The 21,637-nt window shown below is 38.7% G+C and overlaps 1 protein-coding gene across 1 annotated transcript; it reads right to left on the bottom strand.

Moving 5' to 3' along the window:
* Positions 1 to 15,935: 15,935 nt before the first annotated feature.
* LOC116720252 (homeobox protein Nkx-2.5-like) lies at positions 15,936 to 20,208 on the bottom strand. Its single transcript, XM_032563402.1, has 2 exons — positions 19,522 to 20,208; positions 15,936 to 16,981 (listed from the first exon to the last, which is right to left on the bottom strand). Exons 1-2 carry the CDS (start codon positions 19,952 to 19,954, stop codon positions 16,335 to 16,337), a joined length of 1,080 nt encoding a protein of 359 aa, XP_032419293.1. The 5' UTR covers positions 19,955 to 20,208; the 3' UTR covers positions 15,936 to 16,334.
* Between the last annotated feature and the right edge of the window lie 1,429 nt (positions 20,209 to 21,637).

The raw sequence follows: 21,637 nt of genomic DNA, 5'->3' as shown, positions 1-21,637 counted from the left end.
TAAGTTTTTCTATTGAAAGAAACTGATTTGGAAAGATGTCATTTTGCCTGATTTTATTATTTTTGTTTACTTGTATGAATTGTCATTTTTGTTCTTTAAAATACCAAAATTTACACAACTTTATATTTTGGATGATGTAATTTTTAAACATTAAGTTATTGATAATTTGATCAGTTACTCAGTACTTGAGTAGACTTTTCACTGGATACTTTTTTTACTCGAGTAATTTCTTGGACGGCTTTTAACTTTCATTTGAGTAAAATTACGTTGAAGTAATGTTACTCTTACTTGTGTACAATTTATGTATCTCTGCAAATGCCAATAGAAAATATACATGTGCGTGTTTTATTTAAAAGATTGATGCACACGTGAGGAACCAAACATATTTAAATAACTTTTTGCTCTCATGCAGTATGGAACTTTAATAAAAAATATGTTGCTTTATTTGTTAAAACTGTCACCATGTTGTGGTAGCATGTTATGAGAAACATAATCTGTGAAAAAACTGAGCCTCTGCCTTTTTCCAGTTTGCCCAGTGACAACAAGAAACAACCAATCAGAGCCAGGAGGCGGGTCTTAGCGCTGTCAATCAAATCAGGCTCATTCTCCCTACCCCGCTTGCTGTTTGCTACACTGCAGCTAGCTTAGCCTGCGAATGCTCAGGCTAGTTAGCATTAACATTGATGACGGCAGATAAACAGTTTTCCTATAAGTGTCTCTCTGCCACATTTAGTAACGAGTACATGAGAATGAGTGACAGCGTTAAGACCCTCCTCCTGGCTCTGATTGGTTGTTTTTGCATCTCTTCAGACGGCAGCAGCAGCCCAGGGATGAAGCGGAGGAGATCGATCTTTTCACAGATTATTTATTACACTTTTATGACACGGTGGCAGTTTTGACAAACATATAAAAAACATATTTTTTTAATAAAAGTTACATATTATACCTTCAATCAGAGAAAATCCACCATATATTCCCATTTGTGCATGCATTTTTGTCTTTTTTGTATCCTCATACAGTTGATACGGGTTATTTTATATTCTCACATTTTATATTATTACTTTTTACTATGGTAGATGTTTTTATTTTAGATGTTTATCAGAGAACGCTGTCACAGCATTTTGAGAATCATCCACCATTCTGTCCTTCAGGATCACAAAGCTCTGCAGCTGCCTAAACTTTCCTCCCTAACAAATAGTTTGTTTGGTGACAGTGCTTGAACTTCAATGCATTTCGCCTCACTGGAAACAGAAAGCAATCATTCAAAGTGAACATGGTTAAAAAAGGCACACGTCTCTGATTTAGATGCATTTAGTTGATCTTAAATTATAATATGTTAGAATATAAAAGCCTCTCAAAAGAGAAAACTACATTAGTTCTAGTTAGTAGATTTTATTAGTTTGTCTTTTTTTTTTTAACCAAACTAATAAGCATCATTGATCTGCTGCTGATGATTTAATTGGACTGTTTATAATAAATGATTGGGGGAAAAAACGAGTAAAGAGTAAAATGTCTTGTCCTGATTGATCTTTAGTTTTTCAAAATTACAGGATTCATCTAAATGAGAGGTATATAAACTACGATTCATCAAGTTGAAATTTTTTTTTTCTTTTTCGTTTTATCTGCTCAACAAACAGCATTTTTATGAAATCAATTCATCATTAAAGATCCAAAGCATAAGAAGAGCTTCAGACTGTTATCTTATTAAAAGCAAAAACATCATTTAGTTATTTCCTATTTTGTTGGCCAAATTTTTATCATTATTGATTTGTGGTCAGGGCCGAACAAGGTCATTTCATGTGCCATAAATGGCCCCCCGGCCACACTTTGGACACCCCTGAATTAAACCGTCGGCTTGGTGAGCTGAAGTAAAGTATCTTTGTTGTTACTATAACAATAAATCCAAAATAATTGCAGATGCTCACAGGAAACATGCCAGGATTCAAACCCAGACCTTTCTTGCTCAAAGGCAGCAGTGCAGCCCCAGTTTGTTTATGTGAAACATTTCCCCTATAATCTTGGAATTCCTCAGGGTTCAGTGCTTGAACCAGAATTCTTGAAGTGGGCTTCCATTGTGCATTAAGAGCTTTGTCTGTGGTTTTGTGCTGTCGGCCCCCAGCCTGTCAGAGGAGACGCTAACACAGCCGTCCTGCTGCAGGCTGAAGCTGCTTTAGGACACACTGACCATATTTACTCATTCTGCTGCTCCAAGCATGCATTATCTGCATCTACTGCTGCCATTTTCTCTCTTTGTTTTTTCTTTTTTTTCTTGATCAAAGTTACTGATTTACTGGCATTTCGGTTTAAATGTGACAGAATAACATGTTATTTCGGTTATGCTTCCTTGAACAGGTTGGGATACGTCTTTGGGCTCTACAGTGTTAGAGATAATAAAAAAAAATTAAAAATAACAAAGGAAACAAACATTAACAACTAAGACACTGTAAACTAAACATTTAGTCGACCTGTAGACATAGCACATGTAATCAGATTTGGGTTACTAGTTACATTTACTTGAGTAACTGTTTTTATTAAATTGTACTTTCAGGAGTTTTTTTACTATGCTATACTTCTTATTCTACTTGAATAATTTTATTATTAAGTATTTCTACTCTCACTTGAGTAAAATTTCTGGATTTTCTACCCACTGAATGACAACAAACATGTTTTAACCAAAAATTCACCAGACAGATACACAGCTGCAATTTAAAGTTTCTGAAGTTTTTCATTGAAAGAAACTGATTTGGAAAATTTTTCTTTTGCCTGATTTTACTATTTTGTGTGACTTTTATAAATTACTGTAATTTTGGTTCTTAAAATATCAACATTTCCATTTAACTTCATGTTTTGGTCCATCCGATGATGTACTTTATAAATATTAACTGATAAGTTGATCAGTAACTCAGTGCTTGAGTAAACGTTTTACTAAATGCTTTTTTACTTTTGAGTGATTTCTTGGATGGGTACTTTTTACTTTTACTTGAGGAAAATATCTTGAAGTTGTGCTACACGTACTTGAGTAAAATGTTTGTGTCCTCTGCCCACTTTTGCTTGTAATTTAGTTTCACTGCAGCAGAAAATCCATTTCCATCTCCACCAGTCTCCCAACCACAAACCGTTAGCATGAATGCAAACAAAAACATGCAATTTCAAATTAAACTTAATTGACTTGATTTTAGTCCCAAAAATGGCCACGATCGTTTTAGTTCCTATATTAAGATGCCTCAATGAAAGGTTGATTTTCAGTTATTTGGTTGAAGCTGGAGTGGATTAGCACGGCCTCCATCTTGTCTCTACGTCAGGTCCCGTTTCCTCCTGGCGCCTCGTGTTTGTTGTGATTGCCTGTGGCCTACAAGAAGAAATGTAATCTTTTCACGTCTGTCAGCTCAATTTACCGCCCTGCTCTGCTTCCCCTCCTCTCTGCTGCTGCTCAGCGGCAGTGACATGAATGTGAGGGTATCCATTCAGTTGGACGGAAACGCCTCAACAAGGAAGGTCGCGGCCTTGTCTTGGAGGCACATGGCGGCGTGCCTGGTCAGAGCCAAGGTCAACTCCATGCAAGCGTGTATCACTGCAGTACAAAGACAAACGAGGTAAAAAGAGACCCTAATCACATTCTGAAACCCCCTGAGTTGATAAACTAGACAAAAGGTTTGTCTATGTTTAGTTCATAAAGACAAAACATGTTGAGCTTTGGACCAAACACACACTTCACCTTCTACAAGTTTGGCATGTTTTGTATAAATCTGTTTGAAAATACAGCTCTGGAAAAAAAGAAGAGTCCACTGCAGTAAACCGTGTTGAAAACCTCCTGGTTTTTCCACCAAATATTGATCTCTGAACTCTTCCTTAGTTAAAACATTATTATTGTTGTTTCTAAATGAATATCAACTTGTTTTCTTTGCATTATTTGAGGTCTGAAAGCACTGTATCTTTTTTGTTATTTTGACCATTTCTCATTTTCTGCAAATAAATTCAAAATTTTTGCTTGCAAGTTTGGCTGTCACATGAACAACATTTCTGATTTGTTAATGAATTTTATTAAACATCAGAATAAATTCAGCTCAGAAACATTTAGTGTGAACAGGACATTATCCTCAAGCTTTCAAATAAACTTTTGCCTTAATAAAACACAAGAGTCAGATCAACGTAACGCTCTTCCACCTCAGGATACAGAAACATGCCGCTAAGCATTCTGGGAAATAGTTCCCACTCCTGTATTTTTCTTCTTTCAGTTTTTTAAAGTGCTAACCTAAAAACTCTAGTTTATTCAACTCTTGGAGGTTTGACAAAATTAATAAAAAGTTAACGCAACTTACAGCTGTAAGTTTATCTTTCACAAACTCACATTTAGGTTCAAAATCTAAACCTTTACATTTATTTGACTTAAAGAGTAGGAGATAGTAAACACAACTAAATGCGGCTCAAATGTTTTACAGTGAACCTTTAAGGTTATGCCACTTTTTCTCATTTATATTTCTGACGCCAGAATTTTCCAGCTTTTGCAAGACGCGTATTAACGATTTTTAGTCAGACACGCACACACACACCACAATTTATGGGTGTTATTGTACGCAGTGACAGTTTAGGACAAATCTCAGTGGGTAGCACTGGATAAACATGGTGTGGTTGTGTATCTTCCCAGAAACATAATGTTTTAGCCCCAGAAAGCGGTACCAGTGAATGGATAAATGTGGATCACAGGATAAATATTTAGATTTCTGGAGCTGATGGACGAGCTGAAGCCGCTCCGTTGGCCGGCCTTCCTCCCATCTTCCACCTCGGCACACGGGAAACGAGTTAAAAAACACATTTCCAAACATCCCCATTCATTACAAAATCTATTAAGCTGACGTCAATGTGCATTACACGTCTAAGGCCTGAGACAGAGAAGACACTGTGCAGCCTCCACAGAGCACTTCTATAAAGGTTTTGCATGTGTCAGTTTTTCAGATTGGTGGATATCTCATTGTGGAGCTCGACTCCCACAGGCTGTGATCATGGAGATCAGCTCAAAGCTTTCTCCACTGATGCTTAGCAGTTGGCTGCAGATAAGCTCCTCACTTTATATCTTTGTATTAGATTGATAATCCAGAGCTTACAGTCAAATCTTGGTGCAGATCAGGTCCAGCGCTGTTCTAAAGGGAGACGCAAACCGCCCTCCCAAAAATAAACGAACAGCCTTTTGTAAATGGAAATCATTGTGTTTTATTTCCAGCCTCCTTCAGACTGACGCCGCTAAATCAGGAGTGGCAAACTCAGTTTTGTTTTGGGCCAAATAAAAGTCTGAATGTTCTTAAAGGGCCGGTTGTGCCAGAATGCATTGATAAAACATGTTAAACTGTTAAAATATCAATAAATAGCTGTTTGTTTCAGCATTCAATAAGTGTTTCTTGAAATGAAATAATACTGAACATTTTTCATTCTAATCAGTCCAGCCAGGATTTTGATTGTTTTTGTGATTTTGTGGTGCCAGTTTAAGAATATTTGTATTGACTTTTTACAATTTTTCTGACAATGTGTGAGTCAATTGTCATATCGGTCCCAGACTATAACTTGACATCAAGTAAGGTTGAGGCAGCAGTCACTTAAACCCCTTGTTTTTGCCTAATTTTTAAAGAAATCCGCAATAAAAATCAGAAAAAAATGTGGGGATCTTTTGATTTTGTGTGAATTTTGAGGATTTGTGAAAAACTGCAGGGACTTATTGACGTAATTTAGAGTCTAGAGGGCCTCATAAAAAGCTACAATGGTCTAGATTTGGCCCGCAGGCCTTGAGTTTGACACACTAAATAATAAACAGGTAACATTACAGAGATGCTCAGATGTTTATTAGAAAATGTTGGTCAGGAAACAGCATCACGAAGACCCAGGTGCACAGCAAACAGGACAGAGATAAAGTTTCTGATGGATTAAGTTTAAAGGTGACCTATTGTGTTTCTTTAAACAGGTTAGGATAGGTCTATGGTCTATACAAAACATACTCATTAAATTTTTTTTGCACAAAATCGTTCTCAGATAATGAGATTTTAGTCTGCTCAGTTCTGAATACTTTGAGCTCCATTCAGAATGAGCTGCTTCAGGGCGTCTTGTCTCTTTAAATCTCCAGCTGGCCATGCAACTCAACATTTACTCTCACATGAAAATTGCTGCTAATTTATGTGGAATTATACTACCATGCATCTTTGAAAAGCAAAAGTAGAGCCTTCTGCACAATCAATAAGAATGCAGCAAGCGGTTTCTGAGGCTGCATTCACAATGCAGCTTGAAGTGACCTGACTCTGTGTTTTTTAGGGGTGGGGGTTACGTTCTGCGACCTGCATCTGATCTTTTCATGACAGTCTGAACAGAACAGATCTGGTTTTATTCGAATGCAACCCAGGCCACTTGGATATCCGATACATATCCAATTTAAATGTGACCTGCTTTCATCTGACCAGGTCGCATTCATCTGACCTGAACGTCACTGATACTCCACAAACGTCACTATTCTGCGTCCTGACACGCGCAAGCGGGTAGAAAAACAGCAACTTCGACGGACCATAATGAGGATTCAGCTGTTAATATGCTGCTCAGGTCAGACAACAACTTCAGAATCTTAAGCTGTGCTCCACTAATAATCCATGTTTACTTCCCCAAACACTCAGCACTTCTTCTTTCATAGCTCGCTCTGTATGTGTGACGTTATTGCACACATACAATACAATGTGACCCGCAAAAGAATGTGCGGGTCACATTCTTTTGTTTGCAGTTCAAGCTGGAAAACACATACAGGTCGCATATATTTGGAAGTGTGAACGAACACGGCAAAAAAAATAAATACATTCGGAATTGGGTCACTTCGGGCTGCAGTGTGAACGTAGCCTTAATGTCCTTGTGTAGGACCTGGAGGCCCAAAACACGGTTGTTTTCTGTTTGTTGTTCTCGTCAGAATAAACCAACAAAACCACCGATTCCAGAGAACAACCGTTTCAGGGCTTAATTAAACCAGCACAACGCAGAAAGGGCCCAGTTACACTTGGTTACAAGTCAACAACAAAGCGCTTGACATTTCCAGCAGCTGGAACTCAGCTTGGGTTGCTAGGCGACAGGCTGGGTGTGGCTGGCGTTGCTAGGTAACGGGCAGTGCCTGCTGATTTGTGACTTTACGTTCCAGAAATATTTTGATTCAAATCATTTTCCAGACCCCTAAGAGCCATTGTGTTATTGCCAGAAAATGGCAGGGTGGGCTTTGTTAAGGGCTCCGGCCGTTTTTAGAGGCAAAAGAAAAAGTGGCTTAACTTAAAAGTAAAAGTTCACCTGCTGCTTTCAAAATCCAAATCCTTTTGGTTTCAGCTCGGAGTTTCAATTCATCAGGTTGATTTAACAAGAAGAGAGTTGTCTAAATATTGGTTTTTTTTTTAAAGTTCTGCTCATTAAACTTGGATTAAGTTCTTGTAACTTAATACTACAATTTAAGATAAAAAATTATTTCACATTATTTAAAAAAACTGACCTCACCTAGCAGAACAAGCACACGTCTGCATTATTTCCACTCACATTATCAAGTTATATTTACTTGTTTTACTTTTGGAAGAACTTAAATCCTTGACTCAAGAAAATATCTGATAATATAATTTATGAAATATGACATTTATTTAATGAATTAAATCTATTTAATAAACATAGTTAATTTAATAAATTATATAATGCAATTATATAATATAATATACAACTATAAAATTTTATAATTATGTAATTATCACAATATTTGTGATATCACAAATTTGTGACTAAAAACATATAGTTAGAATGGCCCAGTTAAAGTCCAGACCTAAATCCTTGTGAGAATCTGTGACGAGACTCAAAAACTGTTGTTCATGTTCTTCATCCAGTTTGAATGAGATTTGGATGTTTTGCAAAGAAAAACTGAAAAAATTCAGCCTGTAGATGTACAAAGCTCAATCGTGACAAATAAAGTTCCTGGGTTTATGTGTTTAGAAAGTAAAGAGTGTTGCTGCTTTTGCCTCCTTCATCCTGAAATCTCCATCCAGCCAGTTGCTAAAAGGTCAATGTCATCAAGATTTACTGCTGCTAAACAAAAGTTCAAGTTCAGCCGTCGCATTCTTGCAGAATAGCTTCATCCTTTTCAGCCAAGGCTCTGTAAGCTGCAGTCACATGTGACCCTGAAAGTCTTTAAACCGAAAATCAGATAGAAATTAGTTATATTTTATATGAAGGCTGCAACAAAAGCTAACTCTAGTAGTTGTTGCATCTAGTTTTATTGGTATCTTTATAGAATTTCTGCAAATAGAACTTGCTGTTATTATTATAAGGTGCGATGTTTTTATACTACTTTTAATTTTCAAAGCAATACTTTTTATTTTCCACAAATAAAGATTTAACAAAATGTATTCCATCGGATTGTTTTTCATTAAGCTAAAACCAAGCTAAAAGGTACAGCATTATGTGAAATTTAATTTTTTTTTTTTTGCATTATATCACATTATAAAGTTATTCCCTCGTCCAAAACATACCTGGAGTGTTGCCTTGATCTTTCATGCATGTTTCAGAAGTTAAAATGCCTGGATGGACTTAGTCCCGCCTTCAAGGCACAGCACCTCCTCATAGCTGCAGTTTCCATGTTTCTGAGCTTCCACCTAAGAGCAGCCTTCTCCTGAGGCTCCCCCACTCAGCTCCTTCAGACTAGCCACCAGCAATTAGCAAACACCTGCTGGAGTTGTGCATCTGCTGTACTCATTATAGGAGCTACTTCTTTAAACGCTGGTTAAAACTTTTGCTAAAGGGTTGATAGAGGAGAACAGAAAGAATAGGAGCTTCTTAAAGAGACAGAGACTCAATTTCAAGACATTAAATTACAGACTTAAATTTTTTTGTCATATTTGATATATATAGCATTTCTTTTACAACGGAAATTAACATGGCTATGTGATTGTGCTATAAAGTACATAATACTGCCTCTATAAATGCTACTTTCAAACTCTGCTTTTTCTCTTTGTAACCTACCTTTGGTTTTTTTTTAGCTTTTTTTATTCAAACTAACCAACTGACCAAAAAACCTCACCAATATCTATGTATTTATTAAAATTAACATCAATTGTAATTTTTGCAAGAAAAAAATACTTTTATGCTTATATGGGTTCAGTGTTTGCGACATGACCTCATGTCTTGTGTTTCATCCAGAATGCAGATGGTTTATAGATTTACTTACCAGATTTCTGGTTTTCTTTCTAACTGCAACTAACAACCTAACTAACCAACTAACAGAAAGAAACAGAACTATTCCACTTTGTTCTGTTTATTTATTTTTCAATTACTAACATGAAAAAAATTAAAATTTAATTGGGTGAAACTCAGAATTTAGCGTTCTTCCATCGGAGATCCAGTTTCTGCTCTGCAAAAATCTTCCTATGAAAACTTTATTTCATATGACTCCATAAATTAATATGTCATCAGCAAAAAAAAATATTGCTGTTGCTGCAGCTGAATTGGTTGGTCTTAGCAAGTATCTAGGTCTAATTTATAGTCCAAACATCTCAGTACACTTGAATAAGAGAAAACTAACTCAAAAGTAACTTTTCAAGATATAGGAACTTGTTTTAAGTCAATGATTCCTTAAAATTGAAGGAGTATTAGCTCCAATGGCAGATTATTTCACTAAAATCATGGGGAAAATATCTTGTTACAAGTGAAATAATCTGCCAATGGAGCCAGTACTTTTTCATCAAAATTTAGGACTTAAAACAAGCACATATTTGTTGCTGAAAATATATTTTTAAGTTAGTTCTGACTTATTTTAAGTTTACTAAGATATTTGCAATAGAAATTAGGCCAAAACTGGTGAGATTGTGTGCTTTTGTGCTGGTAGCTGGTTGTTTCACAGGGAGCAGCATTTCAGCACCTCTCTGTGTTTCTGTGTTTGAACGCTGCCTGTCCGGGCCTGTCAGCTCTCAGAGCAGCAGCCTGTTGCAGCTCATTGACCACTGATGGCGGGAGTCTCGCTTACAAACTAAGTAATGGTCCGAGCCGTTTGAGTGCAGCTCAGACGGAAACCCGCCCAGCTGCAGAGCATTAAGTGAGCCGAGGAACACGGTCCAAACTGATAAAGAGAGCCGTGATCTCAGCACTTACTTCATACAGCAGGCTAACAGATTTCCACAACGAGACACTTTTACCATGGTAATACAAATACAACCTCTGAACAGTGAGCTGGAGCTGCTTGATGACTCATACTTGGCTGATACGTGACTGTACTGCATTACTGAGATCATGCAGAGTGCTGTTTGGATAGAGTTTGCATCGCACTTACTCTATGCATGGGAAATGAATTCTTGTTTTTTAAGGAAATCAATCTTTATCACAATCATTTAGGCTCACATGTGTCAAACTCGAGGCCCGGGGGCCAAATCTGGCTCGCTGCAGCGTTCTATGAGGCCCTCTAGACTCCAAATTACTTCATTAAGTCCGTCCAGTTTGTCACGAATCCTCAAAACCCACAAAATCAACAAATCTCCACATTTTTTCTGATTTTACTGCAATTCTCAAAATCATTGAGCTTAAGTGACTGCAGCTTAAGCCTGGTGGTCCATGATTGCTAAGGCAAGTAATAGAGTCACTTTTAACCTCACACATTAGCGCAAATATTGCAAAAATTCCTTACAAATATTTCTAAATTACAAAATTTGTGATTTTGATTGCAAAAAAACCAAAAACAATCAAACTCCTGGATGGACTGATTAGTGAGAAAAGATGTTCAATATGATGTAATTTTAAGAAGCACTTATTGAATGCTGAAACAAACAGCTATTTATTAGTATTTTAACAGTTTAATGGGTTTTATCAGTACTTTCTGGCCCTTTAAGAACATTCAGACTTTTGATCTGGCCCAAATGAAACTGAGCTTGCCGCCCCCGTTTCGGCTAATCCTTTGGTATTTTCTCACATTGCAGCCGTTAGATGTAAGATTCGGAGCGATGAAAATTATATGACCAGGAAAACGTTCTTAATCTGGATGTAAATATTAGGAAAATAATGTTAAAGTTAAACATTTTTCCTGAGTTGTGTCAGCAAGAAAGTGGGATTTTCAGTTCTGGGCTTGAATCTATGTGGAAAGTCTTTGTGAACTACAACAGGCATACAAAGCCAGCTGAATGCAAAGTGATAACTGGTGTGTGAAAATGTGTGTGTTCGTCTGAGATTTGTGTGTCAGGGGGCGGCTGCTGAAAAGTAAACAAATCAGCCTTTCTGCAGCAAATGATACACTTAGTAAGACCTCTCAAGTGTGTAAGGGCTTTTAAAGCATCCCGTGCCACAGCGAGTTAACACCAATTTCTATGATTATAGTTCAGCAAGAACAATAACTCCTACTGATGCAGCTGAAAGTATTAGTTATTGTAAGATGATGTGGAGTTAAAGGAGATCAAAATGATTTGCCGGGTTTCTCTCTGTGTTTGGTATGACATAAGTCTAGTCACTGAAGAAAACTTAATTGGGTGTTTTGTTCGGGAAAATTGTTCGGTGCGCTCTTGTGCGTTTTATTTTTTTTTTAGATTTGTAAAATGTGTTGCAAAAAAACCTGCGTATGAGTCAGTTAAATAAAAATGCTGCAAGACAAAAAAGGAGAAATTAATTAAGAGAAAAATAAAAATGTGTAATAAAAATTACAATAAAATTAAAATAAATATTTATATATTTATAATAAAAACATGTTTTTTTATTTTTAAAATAATTTTTAAAAAACTATATTTTAAAATACTTTAAAAAATAAATATTTAAAAATAAAAAAATACAAATATATATACTTCTATGCAACTCTTTCTATATATATTGATATATGGATGTATGTATATTACGATCTCAAAAATTACTTCAAAAATGATGGAAAATATTAATACCAGGACAAAAGTAAGAGACCTTGTGAAGCTGAAACTGGTAAAAGTGTTTTTATCTATAGTGAGACCGTTTTTATGAGCAGTTTCCAAAAACACAAGCGATCATAGTTCTTCTTATCTGCAGGAAGGTCCTGCGGCCTGATGAAACCTAAACTGAACAGTCTGGCCACAATGACCATTATTATATATTATATATATATATTATTACATTAGAAGGAGAAGTAGGGTGATGTGTTGGAGTTTTGCATGAAGACTTTTGCAATTTGCATTATAGGAGAGAATATTATGTATAAATATAGAAACAACACCTTTGGAAACGTCCAGGAAGTTAAACTGGTGGATCTTCTGAATGAACAATGATGCTGCGCATATTGTTTTCAGGAAGCTGAAAGAAAACAATGATTGTTTTGTCCCAAATTGGGCAAAAGCCCTGTAAGCTTGTGTAGGGAGGGATTGTGTAGTCTGTTTAAAAGACTATTAAACTAAGGAGATGAATGTAAACCATTTTCTTTCTTTTATTTTTTAGAAACCCATCCATTGTCTGTCCAACAGAGATGACTTCTGGAGCTGCCCACAAATAGACATAATTCAGGTGATCCGAAATGTCCAAAAACATTAAATTTTTAGGCTGATTTAGCGTGAATAAAATGTTAATACATAATTATTCATACTCCTTTGGGTTTAAAGTGATTTGAACTTCACTGACGTGATTCTTCGGACTGGAAGTAGTTTAAAAGTTCTGAATCTGGTAGAGAAACTGTGAAAATTAGGGTCATGGCAAAGAGATCTTCCGAACTCAAAATCTTGAAGCTCATCACTAAACTGTCATTAAAAAAGTTCACAAAGTTTCCAAAAAAAGAAAGTGTTAAAGGGGTTGATTGCTTGTGAGGCCGGTAAAGATTTTGATAAGAAGGAAATCAATCTGAAATAATTTCAATAAATAGAAAAACAGATCCATTTTCCCCATAAACCTGTAGGGTATAAAAATTCCGGGTCTGACTGAATATAACAAGGAATTATAAATAGTATAGCAACAGATACACACGCTGCTGTTATCGGCTCTAAAACGTGATGGTGTTTGGCTGCCAGACGCCTCCGTGTCTCGCCTTTATTTGCGTCCATCAGTCTCTGTCCCGCGGCCCGGCAGCACTTCTGGGCGCGCAGCTTATCGGCTCCCCGTGTTTACCCCTAAATGGACCCCCATTAGCAGCAGAAAGCCGAGGAGGGGGCGAGATCAGGGCCTTTCCACCGCTGTTTAGCCCCAAACAGCGGATCAGCTGGTCCGCGGCGCAGACACCTGGAGGAGCCGCGGAGACATTCAGTTCACAAACACTCAAAGGTGAAACCTGATAACTTGTCAATATGTAGCAATTTTCACTGATTTTCGGTCAAAAATGTTTTAAAAGCAATACGATATCCCTGTGGCGTTTTCACTTGGCGTATCGCGTTGGCTGCTGGGGATGTAAAAGAAATCCCCACCTGGATGCCGAAGATATTCTCGCGATGTTTGTCCACAGACTTGTAGCTGCTGTTTTTCACATTAAGACGCGAATGTGTGGCTGTAATTACACAAGAATGGCCTTGGGAAACCGCTGATCTGAGACTGGAGGAACAATTACGCGAAGAGAAAACAGCAATTGACGCTTCCCCCACTCTCATTTTCACACAACGTTTTGGACAGTTTGTCTTCCCCGACGATAAGTTCAGCAAATACCTGGACAGGTGTTGGAAAAAGAACGAGTTGGGACTGAGTTCGGACCAGAACCGGCTCCAGACGCGTGTGAGTCGCCGCAAGGTGGAAGTGACTGTTAATTGAACGCACCGGAATAAAACCGCAATTTAGGCCGTTTCAGAGAACATGGATGCGGCTTCCGCTTTTTCTGTGTCCCAAACATTTCAGGCAACATTTAGTTTTGGTCAAAATGAAACATTTAATTACAAAGTAAAAAACAGGAAATTTTAAAGGATGTCATAATATTAGCCATTTATATTCTTCACGTCTTTATTAAGTATATTACAGAGCGTTATTTATTTTAACATCTAACATTTTAAAGTTACAGTTTGCCACTCACTGCAGGCGGCGGTTTGGTGAAACTTTTGATCAAATATTATATTTTGATTAAAATCATCCAGCGTCATCCTTACGCTGCCACCCATTTATATCCGGCACGAGTCAGTAATGAAACCATACAAGAAAATGAATTATTACACGCGTAATAAAACTCATTAATTTGTCATTTTTAGAACTGTTCAAATTCTTCGTTACCAATAATCTTTATGTGGATTTTAGAAACATGTTTAAATGCTGCAAATTGGAAACGTTTATGACTGAGTAAATAAGATTTTACGACCAGAACCAGTTCCGCTTTTTTCCCCGCTCTTTTAATTAATAAAGGGCAAAGTAAAAGATTGAAAATGATCTTAGTAAATATACATAGTTAGAATTTAAAAAAATTCCGTCAGTGTATCATAAATACCTGTTTGAATTTATTAAACATTTACTTAAGTTTACTACTTCTATCCAAAAACTACTCGGGTGTCTAAATGCATCAGTTCTAATCAGAAATATTTAACAGAATTTATTAAAAATGCTAATTATATGGCACCAATTTTAAACTCTTTTTTTTCGGGATGAATGAAAAGCTGTTGGTTTACTGCAGTTTTTTCCTCATTTCTCTAAATAAAAGCGAAACTCAAACCTGGATTTTATTTTAAAACTCAAGATAAATCCAGGTTTCATGATCTGTAAAATGCGCAGCCGCTCGCCCATTTTGGAAACTTATACGGCATAATGGGGTTGTTGTCATGGCAACAAACATATTGCAAAAAAAAATAAAAAATAAAAAAGACCGAAAGTTAAAATATGAATTTGTACTTACAGTTGGAGAGGAAACCTGTTCATTCAGGACGAGAGATCAGCTGGATTTTAAATCATTTTACCAGTTGGATTAATAAACTGGAATTAACTTTAGTGTTCAACAAAAGGATAAAACTCGAATTTATGTAACTGACTTTGAATCTGTGGACAAGTAAATAAGTTTTTATTTGTATAATGTCTTGAGATATTCTTTGTGAATTGTCTGTTGTCTATAAATCAACAGCCGACCGTTTCCAACGTTATTTTGAACGCGCATCTTCCCTTCCTGGCCGTTTATTTCATTTCAGCTCATCGTGTTTTATTTGGGGGGATTTCATTCTCAACTTCTGTTTGAGGAGCCGTGGATTTCTGCTGTGGGAGTCACCTGTGAGAAAGAATAACTTCGCTCTGCAGCCTGAAATAGCGCCCTTCCTCTGAAATAATGAGGACGCGAACCTCCTCCCCTCTCCAAAAATGTCCCCGTCCATTTTCCTCGTCGGTGTAAATGGTGAAACTTGTAGCAATAATACCCCCTTCTTTCAGACAAATGCCTCCCCGCTGTCTTCACCTCCAGCCCGGCGGCCCCTGAAGCCTCTCGGCTGGGGATCTCCGCAGAGCTTTTCTGCGCTGACAAAAAAAAAAGTGAGAAAGAAAGAAAAACCCTCCTGAAGGAGAACAAAAGTGACCACATTTTCCCTCTGTGTCCCCTTCTCTGCGCAGAATAACCCGCTGCCTGTCGCTCAAATGGGAATATTAGGACGTCAATCTCACGGCCCCGGTGCGCTTTTGTCTTTGCTGAGTGGTCGGCTCTGCCTACCACACACCCTTTGTCCGGCAATCCAATAAGAGCCATTATTCCTGCTTTCCAAGCCCGGCTGCAGCTCGCTCTTCGGGGGTATTTTAGGTGCTTAATCGCGTCCTTTTAAGGAGCTCAAATGGAGAAACACTTCCTCCTTTCAAGGCGCCTGGCAAAGGGACAAAGAGTCCCCGTGGCCCGGCCTCCTCCAGCAGCTCCCCTCTTAACATGTTTATGTGCAAAATTCAGTTTCCAATTTGCAGCCGAGCATCTAAATCTCTGACCCATATGGAGGCGACACATTTTGTTTCCTTCGTGCTGTATTACATTAATATTTATGTATTTATAGGCGCGCAGGAGTATCTGAGCTGCAGTACACAATCAAAACGCCTTGGCTCTTTAATATTTTATTTGAATAAATGTGAATAGACTAACAATTCTCTGTTGAACCAAAACACCTTTCGTCTCTAGAAAAACAAAAAGTTTAATTTTAATACCAATTATTTAAAAAATCTGTTAGGGTAGGACAAGCGCCATTTCCCCCTTTGCGCTTTTGCCTTGCGGCGCTAATCAGGGGCGCACATTCTTGGACCAAAAATTTAAAAGAAAAATAATAAGTCCACCTTGCAGTGACATTCAGCCTCCACGCAAAGTCTTGTTCTTTGGCCCGAACAGTTGAGTAGGAAATACTGCCAGTCAGACATTTTGCACCAAATGAGTTGATAAAAAAAAAGAAGAAAAGGAAAAAGTTTGATAAAAAAGAAAGGACACTTGTTCTGTTCCGGAGAGGCTACCAGGCGCGGATCCCCTGCAGGGAGCCCTGGCAGGAAGTGACCGCTGTCCCTTGATGTGTTTGGGCCTGCGGGGAGCCGCCGAGGCCGCCCACGTTTCCCAAGTTCATGTTCATGAAGGCGTTCGGGGTGCTGGACGGCGGCAGGGCGGGGATGCTGGTGTACGAGCAGCTGTAGTTGCTGTTGTACGCCGGGCTGCTGTAGGCGTAAGCCGGGTATCCATTATAGCTGTACGGGTTGGAGCCGTAGGGCGCGGCGGCGGCGGCGTAGCTCTGCGCACCGCCCAGACACGGCTTCCCGTCTCGCACCAGCACCGGCACGGCGACGCGCCGCGGCGGGGGCGGGTGGTGCTGCTGCCCGGCCGCCTCCAGAGACTTGTCCTGCCGCTGGCGCTTGCATTTGTAGCGGCGGTTCTGGAACCAGATCTTCACCTGGTTGGAGGTGAGCTTCAGGGTGGTGGCCAGGTGCTCCCGCTCCGGGGCGGACAGGTAGCGCTGCTGCTTGAAGCGCCGCTCCAACTCGAACACCTGCGCCTGGGAGAAGAGGACCCGGGGTCTCCGCCGGCTCCTCTGCTTCTGCACCGGCCTCTCCGACTCACCGAGCCCGCCCTCCGCTGCGTCTTCCCGGGACACTAAGCCGCAGTTCTCTGGGTGAAACGGGAGAGTCGAGTTACATCATTGTTTGTTTTCTAGCACTGTACTGACATAAGGTGGAAAATTAGATGGAGAAACAAGCTAAGTTCTTTTTAAATTATAAAAAACTTATTTTTATTTGTTGGTATTGAATTAACTTCTCTGCTGTGATGTTTTAGTTTCATTATTTAACTTTTCCCCGTCCATTTATTCTCGTTTTTGCACAGCACTTTGGTGCTGATTTAAATAAAATAGGCATTTACATAAAATAAGAAAATGTGGGAATAATTCTACATCTCGCCACAAATGAACTCGGAACGGATTTCAGGAGCGCATCACGTTGTCACGGTGAAACGTCACATCTCACCACAGGCTGCAAGACCTTTTGAAATACTGTTTGAGAATGTAATTTATTCAACACACATTCATACACTGGCCACTACAGATAAACACTGCCACAAATCCCACATTTGTCCATCTGTCATGTGTCAACAATGGAAGGATACACTATAAAAATGTAATCTGAAGGGCCTTCAATTTTAGGCATTAAGTGATTTACAAACACATCAAGCTTGTACATATCATGTTTAAGATTAGTTAATCCCAGTCCAGGAGTTTCTGTCTTTATTGTTCGTTTTTAACATGCAAGTACAAACCTGATTAAAGCAAATTATATTGATCAAATTTATTTAAGCAAGAACGTTTTATAATTGCCTGCATGAACTAATTTATATGTCTATTGAGAGATGGGATAAAAAAAAAAAATAAAAAAAAATTACCCAAATAAATTGTCAAAGTGATTTTATCGGTTAAATTTTAACCATCTGTTTTGTCAGTGTAGGTTGCCACAACACATTATTTTTATTCCATTTATTTTTTTGTATCTGTAAACGTAAAAATGTAAAATAAAGCAAAAATACTTAGTTATTAATTGGTCTATCTTATTACAATAATGTTTTCCTCTGCTGTTGATAATCGTGCGTTATTTATTTATTTTAATTTCACTCCTAAAACAGTTTTTTCAGCCTAATGAATCTTCGACTTTTCCTAATTTTTTAAATAATAAAATGTCTGCACGTTTCGAAGCTGAACAGTCGATATCCATCCCGTCTGTGTTTACCAGCGCTACTTCTCCGTGTCACTTCTTTTACAAGCCTCTTTAAACTAATTGTCGGCTTATGGTCCACACATCATAACAGAGCCCGGAGTAAGAGGCGCGCAGCCGAACCACTAGAAAGTGTTTGACATGTGCGCACTTCCCTGGATCCGTCTCAGCCTTCCGCCATTTGATAGCTCTTTATTGGAACAACGTCGGAACCTGCTGCTCGGCGAGGGAAGGTAGAAAAACATCCCTGAATCTTCTTGTTGTTTTCAATAGTCTTAGTTTAATTTACTGTGTTTTACATGTAGATTTGACAAAATTGTGCTTATTTTGTTTTGGTGGATGTCAAGCGATAATTCACACTACAAGGTGAATTCATAAACTAAAATTATTTAAATAAATTAATAAAATCCAGACATATTTTTCGGCACATCCGTTTTCAGTATCGAGTACATTTTTTTTTTTTTTTTAAAAACCCACCATAATTAATTATTATGATTTAGCTTTAAACAGATTAACATAAATTGCATTTATCATATCGTTTATCATTTATCGTGAAACTTTTCTTGTCAATATAACAGTTTTGATTTATCGTCATCACATAAACTTCAGTTAATGTTAAATAAACTATGCATTTTGACCGATTTCTACAGTTTTTTCATGAGACCATCAGTAAACATGAGTTAATTCGAAAATATATTTAAATAAACACTCACTAATCTTCACATACAAAACACAATCACTGGAACATTGACCAACATATTTGATGTGTATTGATGATTTTGTTAATGGCACTCGACTAAATATAATCACTGGTGCCTGTATGATATTTTTATTTTTGTTTTTTATTATGTAAAGTACTTTAAGCTGCCTTGTTGCTGAAATGTGCTGTACAGATACAATCGATTGGTTAATTTTTTCATATTGTGGCGTCCTGAAGAAGTTTGTATCAAAATAGGAATATTTTTCCAAGACCAGCATTTAAGTCTTTGGTGCTATAAATGCTGTTAACTAAAAAAAAGTAATAAATAGTTTCCATCAGATTTTTTTGTTATCACAACAGTATGACAAAATATCGTGATAAAATTCTCAGTTCATATCGCCCACCCCTAACAGATTTCCTCAGCTTCTAAAATAATGACCCAAGTGCTTCTCTTTCATTCTTTCTTTCTTTCTTGTTGTCAAAAGTGATTTTTTTTTTTTATTTTGAAGGAAAGAGGTTGTGATTTTTTTATATACTAAAATCATTTTAGGCGAACAATTACTTAGGCCATTATTTTAGGAAGGTATGTTTTGTTGACCAACATCAGTTAATGACAGTAGAGCCCAACATGCAACAATCCCTCTGTGAAATATGGGGTCAGTTTTTGCAGCCAAATGATTCCACTCTTTAACGCCGTTTACTGAAGTTCCTCTCCGTCAGAGGACGGCGTGGATGTGGTTTAAACTCACTGCTCTCCTGCGCCTCCAGCTCTGCGGCCTCCAGCTTGGCTCCCTGCAGCCCGGGATGGACGTACATGCTCGGGGAGAGGCTGGGGTCCCCGCGCTCCTCATCGCGCACCGCCAGCGCGCTGAGGTACGCCAGGTTGTCCTCACTGTCCGAGAAAGACGGGCTATCCCGAGGCACGGCCAGCATGCATGACGGCGGGCTTTGGAAGTGCTGCGGCTGCTGCTGCTGCTGCTGCTGGGAAGGAGAGCGAGTCAAGTGCTGCTGGCTGTGGACGCGGTGCGGGAGCTCCAGGGAGCCGGACTGTTGCTGCTGCTGCTGCTCCAGCTTGAGGATATCCTTGACGGAAAACGGCGTGGAGGTGAGCGGGCTCTGCAGCATCATGTCATCCAGCTCCAGCTCTCCGGCATCGACGAAATGAAGCCCGCCGAGTAACATGCACTCCCTTTCTGCAGTCCCCGCTCTTTCTCTAGCAAACAATCCACCTCGGAAGCGTGGGTAATTGGAGGTCCGCTAAGCTTCTGGAATCCTTCATGGCCATAAATCGCGGTAAATCACGGCTATTATCGCCGGGTTCGTCCATGCAGCCCTCCTCTCTGACAGATATAATGTCGGGCTTTGTGAGGAGAGTTCGGACCGGAGTGTTGGAGCGTCTCTGCCTCTTTTTGGAGCGAGGGGGAGGAGTGTGTGTGAAATAGAAAGTCCATGCGGGACGGAGGAAGAACCCTGGGAAGGTGGGAAGTACGTGACGTAACCGCACGTTCCCCAGTTTTATTTTCCACATGGAAAAATCTGCTGGACGCGGTTACAGACGCTGTTTCTGGGAGCGCATTTGGACAGATTTTACGCACACATTTTGGGCCGGGAAACATTAAAACTCCCTTGTTTATTACATTGTTTATTACAGCCCCAAATGTAACTACTTTGAACTCTTTTAGACTTTCACTTTGTGCTGAGCAAACTGTTTAGTGCTAACATGGGTTCCTGCATGCAGGCCTCAGGAAGAGGAGCGACTCTTCCTGCAGCTTCAAGGCCAAGGTTTCCCAAAAACCTTTACTTGTAATTGTTTACTTTTTTTCACATGTGCAAAATGGGGGGAACTTATGGAAGAGACGTTGAAGTTTAGCTCTTTATCTGATTTTAAACTTTCACAGCAACACATCGTAACTCGAGCTGGAATGTGGTGATTTAATCCAGTGTTTCCCAACCCTGGTCCTCAAGCCACACTGCCCTGCATGTTTTAGGTATTACCTTGCTTCAGTCCAGGTGATTTCAATTGATGACTGATTAACAGGTGTTTGTTGAACTGCAATCAGTTGAATCAGGCACATCAAAGCAGGGAAACCTCTAATGGATGCCCAATGTCGGTCCTCGAGGTCTGGCATCCTGCACGTTTTAGTTCTCTCCCTGGTTTAACGCACCTGGATCCAATGATGGCTCCTTAGAAGGCCTATACTGACATGCTGAAAAGGTTGTTGGTACCGCCAGGGAGAGAACTAAAACGTGCAGGATGCCGGACCTCGAGGACCGACTTTGGGCACCCTAAACATGTAGGACAGCCTTGCGCGGGATGAAACTAAATCCAAAACCCCGTTGTGAAACACTTTTTACTCTCTCAAAATGTGTTATCTTTTTACACTTTCACGCACAGAAGAAAACATAAATACACACTTTCAGACCGTAGCAGTGGCGAATCTTACATGATAAGGGCGAACCGCTGGCAGCGTGTTTGCGTAAAATAGGATTTTCACTGTGCGACTGTAAAGATGTAAAACCAACATGTATAAAATGATCTGTTGCTTCTATAAACAAAGTGTAGCTAAATATGACACGATCTTTATAATCCCTCAAATAACATGTCTGTATTTTTTTATGGAAAACTAAAACGGTTGAGTTGAGATGTGATTTTCAGACCATCTTTTGCTCAATATGTTTTCTGCAGCGTAATTTTGTTTGCTTGTTAATTTACCCAATCAGCTGATTAGTAAATACAACGCTTGTAGCTTTTTAAATTTTAATTAATTCAAAACAGCTCTAACTTAATAAAAAAAAACAATGCGCTTCTTTGTCATGTTTAGAAATAGTGGTAAAGGTTTTTTTTTTTTAATTATTATTATTGTC

Source organism: Xiphophorus hellerii, chromosome 5, assembly GCF_003331165.1.
Source record: "Xiphophorus hellerii strain 12219 chromosome 5, Xiphophorus_hellerii-4.1, whole genome shotgun sequence".
Classification (NCBI taxonomy): Eukaryota; Metazoa; Chordata; class Actinopteri; order Cyprinodontiformes; family Poeciliidae; genus Xiphophorus; species Xiphophorus hellerii.
Note: the sequence above shows the minus strand (reverse complement) of the source record. Positions and strands in the feature narration are given on the sequence as shown.

Coding starts and splice junctions, on each gene's coding strand:
- LOC116720252 (XM_032563402.1), bottom strand. CDS start 19,954: ATGTTACTCGGCGGGCTTCATTTCGTCGATGCCGGAGAGCTGGAGCTG. Junction 16,982..19,521: donor GCTGGAGGCGCAGGAGAGCA/GTGAGTTTAAAC, acceptor CGTTTCACCCAG/AGAACTGCGGCTTAGTGTCC.